Genomic DNA, 22,374 nt, shown 5'->3' with positions numbered 1-22,374 from the left:
ACAAAGTCTGGTCTGGTAGTTTGTGCAGTGTTCCCAAGGGGTAGTGGGAATTCCCAGTTTCCAGCGTCTGTATATACCGTCATTATTCCTGATTTGATTTGAAAACCATAGGATTTATAGATAATACAATTACCCACGCTGGGGATAGCCCGTCTATTGGGACTAGGCCACTGGCAATGTTATCGGCTGTGGTAGAGCTGAGTAATAACGCTTGCACACTGACTGTCGAAGGGGTGATGGCAGGCGGCGTTGCGCGGGGCGGTGTGGTGTTAGTTTAGCGGCCAAGTGAATGTGGTATCGGAGCGTCCCTCCATCTCCCGAGATGGTCCCCCGGTATCTGAATGCTCTCCTCCCTGCGGCGGCAATAACACCACCGTCTCCCCTCATTGCTCTCGCAAGGGTTCTGTCTTGAAAGAACGTTTGAACCACTTGTAGGTATTGCCTCGCCCTGGTGATGTAATAACTTTCACGGGAAATGTTTGAACATTTTTTTCACAGTGATTAGGGGATTTATATTTAGGTCTCAATTTACGGAGAACGTCATTACCATCTTGTGCTCTTTTCAGCTGTTACCGACGACCCTGAAGACGAGATGAACCGCGAACTGTCCTCAACATACTGATAAACGGTGCCCTCTGCAACACGGAAGTGGCTATGTGTTTTACCTGGACATTTTGAAATCACTGTGGAGTCATCTATTATCCGTTCTGATTTTTTAAAGGATTTCACTGGACAAGTGAAGTGGGTGTTTATGGATCAATCTGTGACCACAGTGGGTAAAATACAAGTCACATCTGGAAATACAGTGTGTCGTCTGCTTTACTGGAAGTGATCTGTTGTTAGGTATCGTCTGCTGTGAAGGCAACAGGTGTCATGACACCCATCGGCAGCGTGGCCCATATACTCCGATGGGCTTTGCTACATGTTTCTGTCTGGGCCAAATCAGTCACATACTGACCAGAACAACTGTGCCCTCTGCTGCTGTAGGCGTATGTACACGCCCTCAAACTTGGAACTGGATGATAGGAATAGTGCTTGCTATTGAGTAACAACGACTCCAGTGACAGTACAGAAGCGTATATAGTTAGTTATGGCCAAGTTCTATATAATCGCGCTGACCTTTGCGGCGCACCTGTATTCCATTGTAACCTGTGTTAGTACGAATGGAGAGACACAGTTTGGGGTGATGTTGGATGCAGGCAGCAGCGGCACAAAAATAAAGGTATATGAATGGCAAAACACAAGAACTGTAACAGATATTCCCTCCATGGATTTACGATATGGACACAAGTTTACCCCCGGAATAGGCCGTTATGCCACACACAGAGAGGGGTTAACTAAATATCTGTCTAATATTGTGGCTAAAGCTAAAGACGTTGTTCCAGAGGAAAAGTGGAAGTCAACGCCAATGTACCTAATGGCAACTGCTGGTAGGTTATTACTGTATACTACTATTCTATACACTGAATTAACTGTCTCCAGACCCATACACTATCTACCATATAAATTTGAGCAAGCTTGCAATTTTTCAGCGTTATTTTTAGCTTCTTGATGGTTTAGGGGTAGTTCATAATTTATGATGGGGAGGGGGTTGTATGTGTAATGATGATTTTATGGAGGAGCGTGTACAATGTGAATATACAAAGTAAATGCCCCCTTAACATGTCATGTACAAAGTCAATGTATCTCCCCTAGTTTATGTGTACAAAATTGAAGACATCCCCTACCTACCCAGAACAAAATGGGTGACACCCCCCCTCCTTAAAATCATCATCATCATCATCATCTTCATCATCATCATCACACTAGCCATAAATTATGAACGGTCCCTTAAGTGGATAGGCACGTGGTTTTTGTGTTCGCTCTTCCCCAACAACGCACGAGTTCTAATCCCCATGTGAGTACCATGTATACCATCCCTTGATAACTTCCCTGGATGTAGTAACGCTACAGTATTGTGGATACCTCCCAAGCATGGCTCCCAAGGTTTGATAGGCATGCGGAAATCAATGGAATACAATGTACCTGCATTTGTCAACAACTATCATCTGACGTTTTTAGTAGAGATCAGAATATGCGAAAATCAAAACAGTCAATATATTCTGTTTTTGTGATTAATGGCGTCTGCTGCGACTGAATAATGTGGTGAAATATTGCATATGCCATAACTCACCCATATGTGGGGGATAGACTAACGCTTAGTCTCTGAATATATAGAATTTTGATTGTAACTAACAAACGCATTTAAATTGAAAAGGAGCCCCAGGGAGATCAGAGATTCAGAACCTGGGGAAATCTAGACTTGTTTCATTTAGGGCTTTAGCACTGCAGGGGGGCTAGGCATTTGGGACAATAATGTGGTTCAGGGACTGTGAGACAGACTTATGGGGAAAAGGAAGGTTGAACTTATCCTTCATTTTTGATAAGGTTTATATGCATTGCAACACGTGACCTGTGCCCGACTTCTAGTTCTGAATCTAAGACATATAGTAAAAGACAAAATAGGGAAGACTATGAGACTACAGCATAACACATGTATCTCAGCTTGGCTAGGAGAAACGTTGTGTCAGCAATACGTTCAGAAACAGGTCGTTGTCTCTGTCGGACTCTCCGTCGGTGATAACGTCGAGGTTATCTATAGACATGATCTTTCTAAAAAATTCCACTCATAACCCGCGAAGTACTGATTGCATTTTTATCAGTTATGACATGATCTTCCTTTCTGCTCTTATCTTTGCCCGTTCCTTGTGGTTACCTGTGTCTCAGGTGGAGGGGCGGTGGGGTAGCCTTGTGGTTAAAGCGTTCGCTTGTCACGCCGAAGACCCGGGTTCGATTCCCCACATAGGGACAATGTGTGAAGTCCATTTCTGGTGTATCCGTCGTGGCATGGCTGGAATATGACTAAAAGCGGAGTAAAACTAAACTCACTCACTCTCAGGTGTAACATGTGAGTGTTTGTATATCACAACGCCACTAACGGGTAGAGTCACAACATACAACATACAGTTTCCGGTATACGTGTGTCCTTGATCGCCTTCTGTTGCCTCGGACAGCCATGGGGCACAGGGGGTACAGTCGACAGAATTCGCCGTGCATAGTTGCCTCCCTTTGAATCGCCTTTATCTCGAATCCCAGTTCGCTCCGTCACAATTTTCTTTGTCTCTTACTACCATATACTAGTCTGGCTCACAGTCCCTGAACCATATTGTTTTCCCTACTGTATTGCCCTCCCTGCAGTGCTATAGACCTAAATGAAGCAAGTCTAGATTTCCTCAAGTTTAATCTCTCGTCGCACTGTGGCTCCTAGACTAACGCTTAGCCTCTGAATATATATAATTTTGATTGTAACAAATAAATCCATTTAAATTGAAAAGGAGCCCAAGGAGATCAGAAATCTACACTTGCTTCATTTAGGGCATTGCAGGTAGGGCTTGTCTGTAGGGAAATAATATGGTTCGGGGACTCTAAGACTATCGGGCTACTTTTCAATTTAAATGGGATCATTGTTACTTATATCAAAATCATATATATCCAGAGCGATAGTCTATACCATACACGCGCTCGTGGATTTCACTGCAGTGTTGAAGTCTGAGACTAGCATCCCACTCCTCCTACATCAAACTGCCATGTCGTAATAGAAGTGGAATAAAGTTCAAAGTGGCGTCAAACCCAACTTACTCACTTACTTGAGAGCATATGTCGTGACGTTACAACCAGGGATCAGAATATAGTCAGGCGTAAATCAATGGAATACAATGTACCTGCATTTGTCATCAATGATCGTGTGACGTTTTAAGTAGGGATCAGAATGTGCTAAAGTCCAAACACTCAATATATTCCGGCCCTGTGATTAATGACGTCTGCTGAGACAGAATATTGAGATGAAATATTGCATATATATTTTTTATAACATCAGATAATAATTTTAGATTATAATGTCAGATAATAATGAAACAGTATATGTATACATATAAAATAGTAAATGAGGTGCAGTATGTTTGGTTATATCTTGATGTCAGATCTTGACTTTGGCTTCAGATAATGAAGTAATATATATTATGTGTGTGTGTTCATGAAATCATGAACTGTGTGTATATTTAGATTTAAGGTCTAAAAAGCAAAGTATATTACTTTAATTGTTCCCAATGTTCCACAGACCATTAAATACACATCATGATTATTTTGTATATGTCAAGTTGACATACAATGAAGAGTCCATGCCTATCGCCATGGCTACCGTAAAACATAATGTTCTTTTGATTTATAATGGAGCCAGACTGTTTACTGTTTTCCACCCCATGTTCTGTTGCATGAACTTTCATAGCGACTTCATGAGGGAACCAGGTTTAGATCTCATTATTCCCCCCACCATAACTTTCCTGGAATTCAAGTACAAACAGCATGGATCACAGCAAGAGAGCATGGTGTCGTTGTAAAAAACAATCTTAGCACTACGACTGAAAAGAGTCCATGGTAAGGTGTGAGAAGTATGATCATCTTAGTGCTAATATCGCCTTGTACAACATGGCTGATCAGATAACCTTTTAGTGTTAATTACACATGAGAGGTATATTGTACATCAGCAGAAGGTGCCATCTGTATTCGTTTAGACATTAGAACACGCTGATGCGCTCACTGAGAACTATCAGCTTCGCTGTCAGACACAAGCACATCGAGCACATCAAGCACTAAGAAAGGTCCATGACGTTAAATGCAATGGCAGAAATATAAGTGATGCTATTTTAACTTTTCGGATTAAAATTGATCCTCAGGAATCCATGCGTCTCCAAATTGCGTTGGTCAGTACACCTGATGTCAATCACCAGATTGTCCGGTCCAGACTCTATTAATTTACGGACACCCATTATATACATGGAATTGTGACGAGTGCAAACAATCGAACACATTTATCTTTTCGTTAAAGTTTGTTAAAAGAGAGTAAATGTCGGACATCGGGTAAATTACGTTCATGACACTATAAAAAATACCAACAATACGCATCTGTCATCATTTAAGCCCACAAATCCCAGTACGTATATTTCATATAAAACACATACTATCCTTTCTCATGTTTCGCCATTCCTTGTTGAATACCAGCACTGTGATCAGTTCACACAGTTAATACATGTGTCAGTGTCACCTTTGATTAATTGCAGATTTGACAGAGAGTAGCAGATTACCAAGTTTCTAACACTTGTTAATTGATTTAATTGTTGTATTTAGCTAAAATTAGATACTTGTTCATGTCTGTAAGTCACATAGCATTGAATAAACGTACCTAAATAAATATTTCCAACCCACATCAGACTACTCAGGAGGGTGTGCATAATTAACGATAACTCCCCCCTAGGCGTGTAATACAATTATATTATTAAAATGATCAGAGTAATAAGTATGATAATGACGATAAAGTAGTTAATACTAATTACTGATGTGATGTTTAATAAACAACTGTTGTTGTATTGTTGCTGTTTCGAAAACAATTGTTCAAGAAACAATGGAAAGTAGATATTCCCTGTTCAATTTTAAATTAACTTGGAATTATTCCCCGTAAAGTTAACTCCTTATTCCCTATAACGTCAATTCCTTATCCCCCCATAGCGTTAACTCTTTATTCCCCGTAAAGTTAACTTTTTATTCCCCGTAAGGTTAACTCTTTATTCCCTGTTCAATATTGAAGTTAACTTGGAGTTATTCCTAGATCTAAAAGGCAGGCCCGAAACAGAAGAAACACCCAAAGGCTGGCAATGCTGTGATATATCAGTTCCCACCTCGTTGGAGTTGAATGCACTCTATCAGCTATGGTATATCTGCACCCACCCTGACCTTGTGAGCGTCAGCCCTTAACAGTGACATGTATGAATGTATCAGTGTATCAGTGCTCCCTCCCCTAGCCAGCAGGTCACTCGATAACGCCATGAGATGACAGATAATGTCAACACCTCTCCACAAACCTCTGGCCTCTATCAACTAGCCCCGTACGTGCGTATTCCCAAGCGGTGCCCAGACTGTTAGACAAATTCTCCTGGCTAAGTGCAGGTAAATATTATTCCTTTACGATTCGGCCATTAACTTGTGTATATAGCCAGTCCGTGTGGCGGATGATAGTTCGGTATAGTTGTAAACTCATCCAGTCCCATGGGACTTTGGGTAGCGGCGTTGTTTAGTTAGTGTGCGTGTGAGTGCGTGCGTCCGTGTGTGTGCGCGTCTGCGTGTGCATGTGGTTATCGGTGTTGGGGTGTGGATGGGTGTGGAAGGGGTTGAGGGGAAGCTTTAGTCCGGGATAGATCACTGCTAGATGCGCCCCACGGGTGTAAGAGGTCGCCCACAGCGGCGTAACCCAGGTGCGGGTACCACTGGTAGGGGAGTCACCCCGGGATGGGAGTCACCGGTAGGAACGTCATATCTATCTTAGGGAATCACTAGGGTGGGGAGCGCCATGTATATTTGTACAGATGGTGTTCAAGAGGATGTGTCGGAAGCGGAATTTACAGGAGAGTTCTTCTGGTGCTTGTCAAGTCTACTTGCACTGTGCATATTTATCCGGAACGATTCAAGAAGATATTTTGAAACTTTCACAGCATGGCATGTACACATAGTGCACTTGCATTAGGAACCACTGAGCGTTGCAGGATAGTACCTTCGGCTCTGCAGAAAGCGATGCATTTTCTGTTTTGAACGAGTTCAGTTTTACTTGGTTATTTTTTCATATGCAACAATTCACACAGTAATGCTGATACCTGGATTCCGTCGGATCTGTTAAATCAGTTCATTCAATTTACAGTTTTCTTTTTCTACATCAAGGTAGCTCCGTTTTGCTCATTAACTTATACAGTTTCAAGTTATGATTTACTGCCATGTACATAGGTGACATTAACACCTTATACCCTGTTGAGTCGTGAAGGCACACTGTGTCTATGTGGATTATAGCTTATACACTCTTAATAAAACCGCATAAGCCATTTTTAGAAGACTTTATTGCGTTAGTTTCAGTGCAATTATTTTATGTAATTTCAATGGTACAAAGGTGAAAAGTCTAATAGACAAAGAGTTCGCCAACACAACTACAGCCTCTATTGTTGTGTAACTGTTTACTTGAGTCCACAAGAGGGCGTCAAAGTCAGCACGTTGTATGGCCACCATTTGCAGCAAGGACTTCGTTGCTGTACCGATGTATTGTAAAATTCCCCCGAACCACCACTAAAGCAGATCTTTGTGTACTGGATATATCATCCCACACCATGACACTTCCTCCACTGAATTTGTCGAATGCAATTAGGGGCAAAACGTTCATTTCTCCGACGGTAAACACGCCTCCAGTTTCTAAGGTTCCAGTTCCGGACTCTACGACACCTCCGCAAGCGATCGCGCCGATGGACGTCTCTCTAAACAGGGGCGATAAGTGGCCTTCTTGGTCGAATCCCCACTTCATGAAATCGATTCCTGACAGTTTGGGCGGAAATTCTTCTCAAACCATGTATGCGTTGTGCAGTCTCCGCGGCTGTGGCAAGACGATAACGCAAGTGAGCAACCCGGATGTAACAGTCCTGGGCTGGGGTGGTAACTCTTGGACGACAGCTTCTAGGGTGATCTTGAGCAGAATTGGTCTGCAGGAAACGATCCCAAAAGCGAGATATGGTGTTCTGATGAACGTTGAAATGTCGGGCAACTGCAGACTGCGACTCCCCAGCTTCAAGGCGGCCTATGGCGATGTTTCGATTGGCGGCACACAGTCGTGCATGATGATTTCCTCTTTTCCAGGCTAAAACGATTAAACAAAGGCAATTAAACACAACGTTTGCCTTTTTATAGTGATCGATACCGCATACTTGCCGCAACTACTCGAGTCCAATATTCTCAAAATCATCTATGCGCTTCTTTTTTTGAAGAGTGTAACATATTAAACAAGGGCCGAACAGACAGAGAGCCATAACCAGAGCATCATCATAGAGAAGTTAAAGGTTTGTTTCGTGTATGTAGGTACACATATCACATTGAATAGTAATCAGATATCTGTGAGAGTTACTTCATGGGTTTCTTCACCAAAGGGAACGTTTGTTTTAAGGGCGTCAAGGTCCTTCAGGGAATTCCTGTAACGTATCTCGTAGCTGCCCACTTCATGACAAGATGTTTCATTTCACTACAGTCAGCTTGACATGTGTCAATCGTTATATGTTTGAAACGTTGATTGGTGGAATGGGATTTGATTAAGCTTACATTAAACTCGAGACAAACTGAAGTCTTTCCCCGCCTTTCGTTTTCTCGATTTCGTTGAATATACCATGGTGTTCGAAAACAAGATATTCAGAAACAGAAGCCTTAGTATAATCTCTCTTAACAGAACATGCATTAGTAGTGCTTTTATGCCGATAATCATTAGGAAGGCGTAATATCCGTCTGCGGAGTAATATATTCTTAGACAGGGAGTGTCTGACGGATTTGTCGAACATCAGATCCAATAATTAGTTTTACCATATCCTATACTCATGCATAGAGGCATACTCACTGAGAGAAAAATGGTTGATTCTGTGATCTCCGAGGATAAGTCCAATTATACATAAATCTTTCCCTTCAGCTGCGTTGTCTTCGTTGTCGGTATTGATGTAGTTAGATAGCCATCGAGACTTGCTCATGGTGAAATATGTTTAAGGGAAAATGTTTCATAAGAAGCGCTATTGCCCTTTTCCCTCTGCATTTTGTGTTGATATATATTTAAAAAATACTTTCCATAATCATTAGAAATTTCTTCCAAAAGTAAAGTCCATTGTTCAATTCTGACTATATCATTGACATGTGTTTGTCAATCCATTCACGGGTGTCGTAGATAAAATCTGATTTTCATTTGTGGTTAACACGGGTGATATTGATGAGGCAATTTGACAGATTGTCGATTCTTCCATCTAATAGGCCAAAAGAAACTCGTTCTTCCACCACGATATCCTTATACACGAAACGGGAAATTGAGTCATACATTTTGAATTTAAATCCACAAAGACAGCCGTCCACCATTTACACACACTCAAGATTTATTGTTTGTTTTCAGCCTACTGTTTTGAAAAAATGAACCGACGATTGAGTTAATTTCTATGTTGACAGTAAATTTAAGCCAGGGATGTTGTATACATCACCTTGCCTATTTCAAGCATTATTTACGCTAATTCCCCAGCACTTGACGATAGAATCAGTACACGTATACACGCATTACATTAGCAGCTCGCTGGCGCAAGCGAGTCTCTACTTTACACCACCGTGCGTGCACGGTGGGGGTTTTCGGTGTAGGGTTTCGATTCGTTGGTTTGACAAGGTGTGTTTACACTAGCAATGGATTTCCAGTATTGACTCTCAATGCTTGAGTCTATGTAGCCCTGCTGTCTGTTTATTATCAAGCTGTAAGTGCTGTACCATCAGTATTCCACGCGCCAAGGGCATCTGTCCTGCCTGTATGGTGCCCAGTCATGCGTCCCCCACAACGCTGTAGTACCACTTAATCCTTGATGAACCAAACATGAAGTTGCAATCAGAAACAAGAGGTTTGTGGTACAGACTGCTCTCGTCCAGTAGAGACCATGATGTACGGGCTCTGTGTCTAGTCTGCATATCCGTCATCACTGACGATCGCGAGGTCCATATTATGTTTAAAACAAAGGGATTGCCATTGTTTTATATTGATGGTATGTTATCATGGGTCACGGCTATACCAAATCAGCCCCTCGAATTTGTTTATTCGGGTATTATACCTACTAAGTACACATGTATATAAGAATGAACAGGTATGAGATCAAAATGCCTTCTTTATAAAGGTACAGGAAGAACATCAATACAAAAATTGTATAATTATCAACAATCCACAAGGTGTCAACACGTGTTACTGACAGACAAATACATCGGACTGTAGTAGTGAAATGGTTTTGTCAAGGCACGTGGCTCATGACAGCTAGTACACATAAGGACATAGCGAACATACAAACAGAGCGCCATACAGGATCAATAGACATCACGTTAACCAGAACTGTTTGTTTGTAAAGTGTTTTAATTGATTTATGATAAGAATAGTTTGAATGAAAAGCATGATCATATCTTTCAATGACATGAGGAATTATGTTATGTCCGTGAAAATATAAATTTCGCTCTGAAATTCATTTCAATTTCAGTTTTACTTACTTTGAAATTTATATAATCGTGTACCTATTGTGGCTTATAAAACTGCAGATGTGGTTAGGGGTTGTTGTTTAACGCACTCAGCAATATTCCAGCTATATGGCGGCGTTCTGTAAATAATCGAGTCTGGACCAGACAATCAAGTGATCGACAGCATGAGCATCGATATACGCAATTGACCACCCGATCCCGTTACAAAAACGCATTTGTTGAAGACCAATTCTAACCTGGATCTTCACAGGTCACCGAGGATGTGAATGCAATCCAGTCCAAAATAATCACAAGGGGTTGTGATAAAAAAATAATTGAAAAAAGATGAAACATATTTTAAACCTACCATGGATGTGTTTTTGTTTACATGGAACCAACAAGACTGACACATATTTCACGTTTTGCCTAGAACAATATCGGTATGAAACTGTTAAGTATCTGCGAGTTGACATTTACTAAGCGCACACTCATTAGGCTAAATGTAAACTAACGCTTAGTCTCTGAATATATATAATTTTGATAGAAACAGACAATTCCTCTTAAACTGAAAAGGAGTCACGTTTAAATTTAGAACTCGAGGAAATCTAGACTTCCTCCATTTAGATTGGTTGGTTGGTTTCTTGTTTAACGCCGTTCTAAGCAATGTTCCAGCTGTATGGCGTAAATGATAGAGTCTGGACCAGACAATCCAATGGTCAACAGCATGAGCATCGATCTACGCAATTGGGATGCGATGTATCAACCAAGTCAGCGAGCCTGACCACCCGATCCCGTTAGTTGCCTCTTACTGAAGATCAATTCTAATCCGGACCTTCACGGGGCTAGGAGCAGCAAGGGCTAGGAGGAAATGTGCTTCAGGGACTGTGAGACAGACTAAGCTAATGCTGAGCATGCAAAGCACTGGTCGTCAGGGACAAACGTCCATTTGTACCTAAACAGTCACTCTCGCCAGTCACTGAGACAATGACCATCTCTCGTGGCGGGATCCTGCTGGCTGCCCCCATCAACAGCTACAAGTTGTCGACTAATGACTGTCATTACCACGATGCCATGTCCCTTGAGCACTGCGAGAACCAACTTAAGGCACTCTGTCTAATTTCCCTGCATTGCCACATCATTTGGGGATGGTTCCTTCTTGTAACGCCTGAAGACCCGTTATGTTGAATAACATGCGAGAGAGGGAACGCTTTTTAAATACTTCAGTCTGAGGGTGTATGTGTGTTTCGAATCGTTGAGAAAGAAATCTGACATCAACGTTTCGCAGGATGTTTTGGCAGTGCAGGAAAGGGAAGGGCGGCGCGGGGAATGTAACAGGTGCATTGCACAAGCAGTTTGAAGGGCAGGGGTAGGGGTAGGAAGGAGGGGGTGGGGTTGTTCCTTCTCTTCCCACGTCCGATGAGAGAACTGGTTAATGAAACTTTGTGATTACACTGAAGGTATTGAAGGAAAAGCCTTTCACATATGACAATTTAATGATCGGAATAAAACAAGAGATGACTGTGAATGACGATAAAAGAAGAAGAAGAAGATGAATGAGGGCAGCATTTCTATTTTTGTGACCCTTTTAATTTTATTGCCGATTGTGTATTTTCTATTCCAACACGGCGATCTGTACCGCCTTCATATAAATTGTTTATCTCTAAATTGTTTTAATCAGTTGCTGCCACAAGTCCAAAGAACGCGAGAAATTGTAATAAGAATTGAAGTCAATGAGAATCAAGACCGACTGACCCATGTTCAGAATTTGGTGGCTACGTGAAACACACAAACAAACGATGCCCTGATGACGGTGATAAACGAATACCAAACATTCTATGGATATGGTTCTACTCCTGCATGTGCAAGTAGAACGGCTTGTGAGGTATATACGACTGCCTTAAATTAAAGATTAAAACAGCAAAGGTCTAGTGGACAGCTTAATATAAGTTGAACATTTACTGGTTTTGATTCGGATTAGTTTTATGTTGGTGATATTCCTGTTCTATGACGCTCTCTGATCTGGAGAATGGTGTCTTTGAGTTCTTCACATAATTATCCGTACTTTTGGATGACTTGTATATGGACAAACAATAACACATTGAAACCCTGTGTGTGCGCGTGTTTGGTCCCCATGCATAATGCTTGTCACACTGTTACAATTTGCCGATGCCAATGGTGTGGTAATGCTGGATGTTCCTTTCTGTTCAGTTATCACGTAACACATTTTAAAGGCCACCCTAAAAGATAAAAATGCTTCTGCCAAATTTTCTGTCGTGTGATCTAGATTCGCGTGTGATGACATCTCGATAGGAATTCAAAGTCTACCCGGGTACCAGCTGGTTTCTGCAGTGGATGGGATTCAAGCTGTCGGGTGTCGTATCGGACTAATCATTTCGACTTGTTACTTTGACAGTCTGCCCAGATTATGTCTTGCCCAGGCGCTATTTAACAAGTACACTGGACTATTCTTAGTCTATCATTCAGACCCTGAAGCAAATATATCCAAGAAATCCCACGCAAGTCTAGAAAATCACAGCTTCTGAAAATGAAGAAAGCCTCAGGGCTCCTTTTTATTATTATATATATTTTTTTTTGTTCACCATGAGCCTTTTTTCTGTAAAATATGTTCATTTCAGAGACTAGTTGTTAGTCTGGACTATTCTTGGCTGCGGCATTTATCAACATTCACTCAGTCTAGCTAGCCGACAACACAATGTCAAGATAACTTCAACAGTGCTATCCAACAATATGTATACACATGTGCTTCCTACTCATTTTTTTGTGATAAAACAACCAGATTACATTAACAACATTGATAAACCCTTCTGATGATTGTCTATGTGAACGGCTGTTCCAAAGGAGCCTTTCTCTGAATTGGAATAGCGAGGTATGAGCGACACTATGAAGTAATGTGGTTACAGACACCTGCTGGGCTTCTTTTGTATTTGTTTTACATTTTATGTTTTAAAGACGATATTTTATGGATGTCAACTTCTTGATTTGAGGAACACGACTTTTCGAAGTATATTCTTACTTCTTCGTCAGGTGAAATGAAGTACTGTAGTTATTTCACTTGATGAAGCAGTAGGTAGATACTCCGAAACGTCGTGTTCCTCAAATACAGAAGTTGACATCCATACAATCTCGCCTTTATATGTATCACTTCTAAATGCCGTTCAAAGACATTTTAAGTTTTGTTTGTAGATTCATGTTATTTCTGGGAATAATGTCAGTTTGATATTATCCTCAGGGACTACAATTACACGTTTACTCGATTGCGAGCTATGAGTGACAATATTGGGTAATGTGATGTCAAACATCTGCCGTTCAAGTTTTCGTTTTCCCCGACAGCAGAGTATGTGTTGATACAACCCTCGACGACCACAATTACACGCCACTGATGCTGGCTGTGGCCGGATGGTTGGGAGGAGATCATCGCTGGTTCTGTGTTTGTTGTGCTCATGTATTACGCCGGGGAGGGCTTCCATTGCACGGGAAGTGAATTAACTATTTCTAGGAGTAAGGAGTGTTCAGCATTTAATTGATTTAGTGAGTTCATTGATTCGTTTTGTTTGTCATCTGATGTAATCTCAGCGGCATACTCTGCTTGTATGGAATATAAGAGGCGATAAGTTATGGTATTGAGTGCTTTCTGAGGTGTCGATCATCGCCCGACTGACCCTTTTTATTTTTATTGCCGACCCCCCAAAAAACCTTTTTTTTCCCATTCCAACACGGCGACTCGAACCTAAAAAGTACCTCCTCGTCATATAAATTATTTATCTATCTAAATTGTTTTAATCCGTCGCTGCCACTAGTCCAAAGAATGCGAGAAATTGTAATAAGAATTACAGTAAATGAGAATCAAGAGCGTCTGTTTTGTTGTTTACCGCCGCAATAGTCCAGCTATATGGCGGCGATCTGTAAATATTCCAGTCTAGACTAGACAATCAAGGGATCAATAACACGAGCATCAATCTACACATTTGGGAAGCGATGACATGTGTCAACGAAGCTTACATTTACTTCGGTCATAGTTGGTATACCCATCGGCTTAGGATATATTGTCCCCCGCCGCGCGTTTAGCGCGAAGCGGGGGATAGAGTTCTAGGCTCCGTCCGTCCGTCCGTACATACGAATTGGAATATCTTAAGAACCGTTGACTGGATTCTTTTCATATTTGGTACCTACGTTCATCACAGTAAAAGGAAGGTCCCAGTGACCTTGACGTTCATTTCAAGGTCACAAGGGGACTTTAGCGTTTTACCCTTGTCAGCGAGATATCTCAAAAACCGTTCACTGGATTTTCTTCATATTCAACACCAAGCTTTATCTGGGCCCAGTCGATGTTGGTGACCTTCACATAATTTTCAAGGTCATGGCGACACTTTGAAGATTTCAGCATGTTAAACTGCATGTTAAGCTTGTCAGCGAGATACCTCAAGAACCGTTGACTGGACTTTCTTCATATTCAACACCAAGCTTCATCTGGGGAAGGTGCAAGGCCCAGTCGATGTTGGTGACCTTCACATCATTTTCAAGGTCACGGCGTCACTTTGAAGATTTCAGCATGTTAAACTGCATGTTAAGATTTTTAGCGAGATATCACTGGATTTTCTTCATAGACTTTCAAGACTTCCCTTGAATGTTTTTCAATAATCAATTTCTTTTTTACTATTTTTGCATATTTTATACACTAAGACATTCATGTCAAGGTCAAAGTGAGTCTTGAAAATATTTGTGCGTTTGAACAACTACAGAGCAAGATATCAAGAGGGGTTGACTGGTCATGTTTTTGTTGACATTTAACTTCATCTTAAATTACGACCTTCACTTTCAGTACTTTTTAAGTTTGATTTGATAATTTGCGTCGGGGGATTATGTCACCTTAGTGACAATGCTTGTTATTCATTTGAACAGTGGCCACGTTAAATGTAGGACGTCCGTGCTAAAGAATACTGAGTTTTGTTTAATAATAATCTGTTTCACGGAAATATCATCAGCATACTCTTGGTACTTCCAGTAACCCTCTGATCATGGCGTTATCTTTGTAATATAGGCGTCGTTCTGTTATGTTTGTGATATTGGTGAGATTTCTTCTTGGTGATATTGGCGGTATCCCTGTCATAATTTCTTGATGATGAGATTTCTTGGTGATATTGGCGGTATCCCTGTCATAATTGAGATTTCTTGGTGATATTGGCGGTATCCCTGTCATAACTGAGATTTCTTTCTTGGTGATATTGGCGGTATCCCTGTCATAATTGAGATTTCTTGGTGATATTGGCGGTATCCCTGTCATAACTGAGATTTCTTGGTGATATTGGCGGTATCCCTGTCATAACTGAGATTTCTTGGTGATATTGGCGGTATCCCTGTCATAACTGAGATTTCTTGGTGATATTGGCGGTATCCCTGTCATAATTGAGATTTCTTGGTGATATTGGCGGTATCCCTGTCATAACTGAGATTTCTTGGTGATATTGGCGGTATCCCTGTCATAACTGAGATTTCTTGGTGATATTGGCGGTATCCCTGTCATAATTGAGAGATTTCTTGGTGATATTGGCGGTATCCCTGTCATAACTGAGATTTCTTGGTGATATTGGCGGTATCCCTGTCATAACTGAGATTTCTTGGTGATATTGGCGGTATCCCTGTCATAACTGAGATTTCTTGGTGATATTGGCGGTATCCCTGTCATAACTGAGATTTCTTGGTGATATTGGCGGTATCCCTGTCATAACTGAGATTTCTTGGTGATATTGGGCGGTATCCCTGTCATAACTGAGATTTCTTGATGATATTGGCGGTATCCCTGTCATGAGATTTCTTGAGTTTCTTGATATTGGCGGTATCCCTGTCATAACTGAGATTTCTTATCCCTGATGATATTGGCGGTATGCCTGTCATAATTGAGATTTCTTGGTTTCTTGGTGATATTGGCGGTATCCCTATCGTTACTGAGATTTCTTGGTGATATTAATGGGCAGCACCATGGCGGTGTCCCTGTCATAACTGAGATTTCTTGGTGATATTAATTGGCGGCCTCCGGATGTTTGTAACTTTATCAACTCTTGGTGATATAATTGGTATCAGATCACATGTGATAATTGAGATATGTTTGTGATATTGGCGTATCCATGTGATAATTTAGATATGTTTGTGATATTGGCGGTATCCAAGTGATACATGTGATAATTAAGATATTTTTCTGATATTGGCGGTATCCCTGGTATATTGTCGATACCTCTGGCGGTATCCATGTAACATTGATCTATGTCTAGGGTAAATAGTTATAGTAGTCATACACGGGATACACCTCGGAAACATCATGCTATTAATAGAAATCATGATCTACGAAAACACTTGGGTGAGGGCGTATTTAACCGAGTTGCTGCTGTATGTACTTGGCAGGTACAGATTGCGTCACGCTGGGTCCGTTACGAGAGATAGTAATCCGAGTTAATGTAAACCCAGAACATAATCTAGTGGCTGCTGCTATGGAAGAGTAAACGAGACACAATTTAAAATGATTTCAATTTATCTTAAGTCGCCGTTATTGTAAGGTTATCAAGTCTCATCGGACATAGCCTTTAAACAGAAACTGGTACCGCTGTTGGACACTGCGGCCGCCTGGGTATTTAGGAACGGATATATCAGTTTGCCAGGAGCCCAGTCTGGTTCAATCAGCGATAAGATGTCTTCTCTATCACGGGCGTGTCATAAACTATCGAATCATCCGATTATTGCTTGTTGGTGGTAAAATACCCCACGTTGGTCTTCCAAACGTAGAGTAAACTATGTGAAAATACATATCTAGTGTTCTGTGCGAGTGCGGTCAACACATTTCGTTCAGATGTACATGTGTAATCAAAGGGTCATTGTGAGGCTGCTTGCCACGTGTTCCGTACATTAAGCTGGTACCGACCAAACTCAGCCTTAAATTAGTTCTATAATTTGTGCGGGAAAGTCGCCGAGGTATATACACTCATTGGCGTCATTTATGAAAGTAAAGAATCATTAGGAGAGATTTTCACAAAGCTTTCACCTTGTTTACACAACTGATTTACATGTTTGCACCAATATTAAACCCATGGTTGAAAATGTTTTTCTATTTGGCTTAACGCGAGGGAACTGGTTATTAGGGTTAACTCAACCAAACATTTAAGAATCACCAGAATGGCTGAGTCATTAGTAGTCTGTCTCAACAGTCCCTGAACCACATTATTTTCCCTACTGCCAGCCAAGCCCTCCCTGCAATGCTAAAGCTCTAAATGAAGTCTAGATTTACTCTGAATCTCACATCTCACTGGGACTCCTAGTCTGTCATACAGACACTGAAACAAATATATCCAAGAAATCCCATGTAAGTCTAGATTATGTGGCAAGTCTAGAAAATGAAAAGAAAGTCTCAGGGCTCATTTTCACTATATTTTATTATTTTTTATTTTTTTATTTTTTCCCCGTAAAATACGTTCATTTAAGAGACTAGTACGTTGATGTCTATAGGGCTACATACCAATTTAAATGGGTTAATTTGTAACTATCAAAGTTATATATTTTCAGAGACTAAGCGTTAGTTTAAGTCATTAGCTGCGCTGAAGCCCCGATAACCTTCTGCTGACTGCAGATGAGAAAGAACATCTCGCGCCGGGTCTTTCGCTCCTGGAACTACTGTAAAATCCGTTTCTTGACTATGCGTGCAATCTATCGGTCGGAAATATGTAACTCTTATATTTTAAGAGGGACTGATTTCGGTGAGTGAGTGAGTGAGTGAGTGAGTGGGGATTGTACACGGCTTAATGCACTATGCCTGTAACACCAAGGCGGGGAACACCAGAATTGGACTTTTATGTTATAAGAATCCATTTCCCATCTATGTTCAACAAACGTTGAACTTACTCAGCGTCATTAAACGGTCTATCCATGTTCATGATTAACGCGAAAACATCTTGACGTCGGTATAGTTTCAACGAAACAAACTATTGTATTCACTGATGCCACCAGAATATTCATATAAGCGCATATTTAAGATTATACTATATTCATTTATAAAATCTGCTTCCCTGACCCCAAGAAATCAAATGCACAGTCTGCACCGACGTTAGTTCGTTAAGGAAAGAAGCTGAATAACGAAGTGACCACTTGATGTTTCTGTGACATCAACGAGGAGTTATTATGTACCAAATAAGTAAAATACCTAAACTGGGGTGCACGAGGCCCTGAAATATTATCATAAATATTCTTAAGATAAAGTATATTTTAATGATATTATCTTTGATATCATAATTTCTACAAGTGAGCGCATTTCCGTTATTGAACCATCCACCTCGAACTTCGTCGGCCATTTGCATCTGGTTTTACCCTCCAAAACCAGAGACATTAAAACCAAAGAAAACACTTTGCCAATTCCAGGAATTAAAAGGCATCATAGCCCTGATCATTGCCTCTAATTAAAAGACCATCGTTGTATTTTATCGTGTATTCTATATTCTTAACTTCATGCATGCATGTGTGTTTCTAGTTTCAAAACGTATCCACTAAAACAAGAACATAACAGAACAAATTAAAAACGCGAGAAAATATAGACGTTTAGCGAGACACATATTCATTGTGAGAGAAATGTCCAATTGCATTTAAAGTAAGATATAAAAATAGGGTGTCTGGTTGACAGACAACACTGTCAACGTCTCCAATATCTCCGTGTCCTCATTCTGCTCAATTCGACAGCCTTGATGTTGACCTTTGACATTACTCGCTTTGAACTATGCATTATCAGCCTTTGTAACAGCCATGAATTACAGCTCTTTAAATACCCCGTTGAATATTGACCTGTTTCATAATTTATAGGCATACTTCAGTGACGGTGTAAATAAAAGCGACAACACGTTCCATAGACACAGGAAAGGTATGCTTTTATAAAGGCAGTGTCGATTGTACGATTCCGACTGTATCATGAACTACGACGCACCAAATGTTTATCGCTATGGAAAATGGCTGTAGCTATTCAAGGAATTATGAACACATTTCTTGGTGGGGTAGCCTAATGGAATGGTTAAAGCGTCCGCTCGTCACGCTGAAGACCCGGTTTCGATTTCCCACGTGGGTGCAATGTGTGAAGCCCATTTCTGGTGATATTGATGGAATATTGCTAAAAGCGGCGTAAAACCGTGCACACTCACTCACTGAACACATTTCTTGGTGTTCGATTCCCCACATGGGTGCAATGTGTGAAGACCATTTTTGGAGTTCCCTGCCATGATATTACTGGAATTTTGTTAAAAGCGGCGTAAAACCCAACTTACTCACTTATTGAACACATTTCTTGGTCCCTGCTACATTCAAGATAAAAAAGTCAAAAAGATCAAGAAAAATATTTCTTAAATATTTGTATGAAGTGTCCTTGACCTGACACGTAAGTAAAGTTTTAAAGTTGACAATATTTGAATACATTCAATTTATGTTACTGACTGGAAATTGCCTCACTATCCACGAAACACGAAATGACGTGTAGCACAAATCAATCAAATATAGGTTGTATCCTTCATATCATGTGCACCTAGTTTAGTAAAATTACGATCAGGCTATATCACTTTGTAGGCGACCTCTGCAGTCTCCTTCCCATTTGAAAAAATATAACTGAATTAATGAGTCTTCTCGTAAATATATCGAATCTTTCTGTCGTGCACTGTGGCAGTGTGCGAAATAGTTCCCAAATTTTGCTAGCCAGTCGGGCCACCTATGCCTGAAAGTCACTAGCCCACAAAACAATTCACTAGCCCGAAATCTGAATGTAGACACTGGATTCATCATTAAGCTGATAATATGATGAACATTTTAATCAGGCCATAATCTTGCGTGTTAGAACTTAACAAGTCGGAGAGTGTGATATATTTACAATATGACCCCATGAAAATTCACTAGCCAGTCGGGCCAGTACCTGTGAAGACTTACTGGCCCGACTAGATTTTTACTAGCCACGGGCTAGCGGGCCAGTGGTTATTTCGAACACTGCTTTGTTGTGTCACGTCCGGTCTTTACATTTACAGATGACATATGAAAATCATAATATGGAGACCTCAGTGACTCCACAGTGAGTTAATAGTGTCAATTATCTCACGAAAAAGATTTTCATTGGGGGTAAAAGTCTAACTGGTAGTGAATATATGAATTAATCACTGAAAATAAAAGATTAAGTCTTAATATAGCGATGGTTGTGTATCCTATGAGTTAAAGCGTTGTTTAAGGCATAGCCATGGCCATGTTGGGAATCCAAGAAAGGACAACGCAACGATGTCCCTTTTTTGATTCCATACCCAAGACCATAGCGGGAGTTCCCACATGGGTGCAACATGTGAATCACGCCGTGACATTGATGCAGCGAATAATTGGCATACGAAAATTCCATGGGGGGCGTAGTATCTGTGTACCACACATCTAATTATAGATGCAAGTCATCAAAGCATATGGTTCGCCTGCACAAGGCTGTCCTGGTGCTCGCAACAGTGACTGACAGTAACGTCAGTAACGTCAGTAACGTCATAATGATTCCACCAGGGTAGAAGGCCTAGTAGACTTAGAACTATATGAAAAGATCGCTTAAAATTACTGATGACACCAGGTGTTCTAAAGAATTGTGCCCATATCCATCCCTATGGTTAGCACCCGGCATTCACACAATTTCGAAATTCAATTAGTGAATGGCAAATAGAATACATTGCTGTCAGTTTTAGAAAACCAACAGCAGCTCTATGCTAGAAAGCACATATCCATGAACCATTTACAACCATTATCCGCACTCTGAAGGAATGATGCTCCCTCGCATCAGTTACATCATCAACCTGATCGCCATTCAGCCGAGGAACATCCAAGATGACTGAACGAGCCATGTGTAGATGCTTTTCTTTCTCTTCGTTGTGTGTGTTGAAAACATCCCACTATATAATCCGTCCGTTCTTAGCCATGCAATAACGACATTCACACGTAACAATGCCTGATCTATAGTGACAGGTGAGTGTACGGTTCGGTCTGCAGGTGCACAGCTAGTTATAAATCGCTGTGTATGCTGGGAACGTCACTGGCATCTCGTGTAACGCTATCTCCGGTACTATATTTGTCTGTCGGGTATGGTTCCTTCTCGGAAGTTATACATGTAGAAATACCCTATTCCACAGTGTATACATGTGCCGGGATACTGTTACAAGAACGTTTCCAAACATTTGTATGAGAACATCACACGACGGACGGCCTTTCCGATGAGGGCATCTAGAATATTTTTATGTGTTTCTCTTTTTCAACGTCAACCATCAAGGGAACTGAGCGCGGGCTAAAAATATAGCATAATAGAAAAAGTGATGAATTTTGTTTTAATATTGTGTAACTTATCTTATGATATTTTAAGTTTAAATCACTTGATGCCAACCATTAGACTTATGACGAAGATCGAGTCGCTTTGATTGGAAACACATTTGCAGTAAACATATAGCTGAAGAAATGGTAGGATAACTTTTTAATGTTGGATAACTTTCTTTATCGCATCCGGGTATAATTTTCCACAAAGGTGTGAAAAACGCAAATATTTTAACATTTCATGTCGGAATGATCAAAGAAAGTTATGAATGAACAATGCTCAAATCATTCAGACAAAGGTATGCTGAACAGATTTGAACATCAGTCAAGCTGAAACTTTTGTCAAGTTAATATCATTGTTAACTATATATAAATGAAGTGAGCTACAGTGACGATCCGCTCACTGGGGACATACTTTTCTTTTCGAAATGAGATGCGGGTGACACAGTTGTTGAAGGAGTTGTTACCAGATGAAATGATGACCAGGTTCTCACGGTCGTCTAGATGATGCTGCTTGGTTTCTTAGAATGAGTGAGTTTAGTTTTACGCCGCACTCAGCAATATTCCAGCTATATGGCGGCGGTCTGTAAATAATCGAATCTGGACCAGACAATCCAGTGATCAACAACATGAGCATCGATCTAGCATTTGAGGTACGATGACATGTGTCAACCGAGTCAGCGAGCCTGACCACCCGATTCCGTAAGTTGCCTCTTATGACCAGCATGGCATACTGAAGATCAATTCTAACCCGGATCTTCACGGGTGGTGTCTTAGAACCAAAGTCAAAGGTTTAAGCTGCCATTTCGTCATATAACTGGGTCATTGTTGAAAGAGGCGGTAAGTCAGATGGGTCAGCGGACATAGAAACATCGAGACGAACTGAATTCCTGT

The 22,374-nt window shown here is 40.8% G+C and overlaps 1 protein-coding gene across 1 annotated transcript in view; it reads left to right on the top strand.

Moving 5' to 3' along the window:
- The first annotated feature begins 212 nt into the window (after positions 1-212).
- LOC124267230 (nucleoside-triphosphatase-like) overlaps positions 213-22,374 on the top strand; it is a 33,533-nt gene continuing 11,371 nt past the window's right edge. The window contains exons 1-2 of the mRNA XM_046702146.1: positions 213-431; positions 567-1,430. Of these exons, the coding sequence (XP_046558102.1) occupies positions 1,091-1,430 (340 nt within the window). The 5' untranslated portion in view covers positions 213-431; positions 567-1,090. The remainder of the gene's footprint in view (positions 432-566; positions 1,431-22,374) is intronic.

Source organism: Haliotis rubra, unplaced genomic scaffold (genome assembly GCF_003918875.1).
Source record: "Haliotis rubra isolate DU_JTF1 unplaced genomic scaffold, ASM391887v1 Scf13, whole genome shotgun sequence".
NCBI classification, from domain to species: domain Eukaryota; kingdom Metazoa; phylum Mollusca; class Gastropoda; order Lepetellida; family Haliotidae; genus Haliotis; species Haliotis rubra.
Note: the sequence above shows the minus strand (reverse complement) of the source record. Positions and strands in the feature narration are given on the sequence as shown.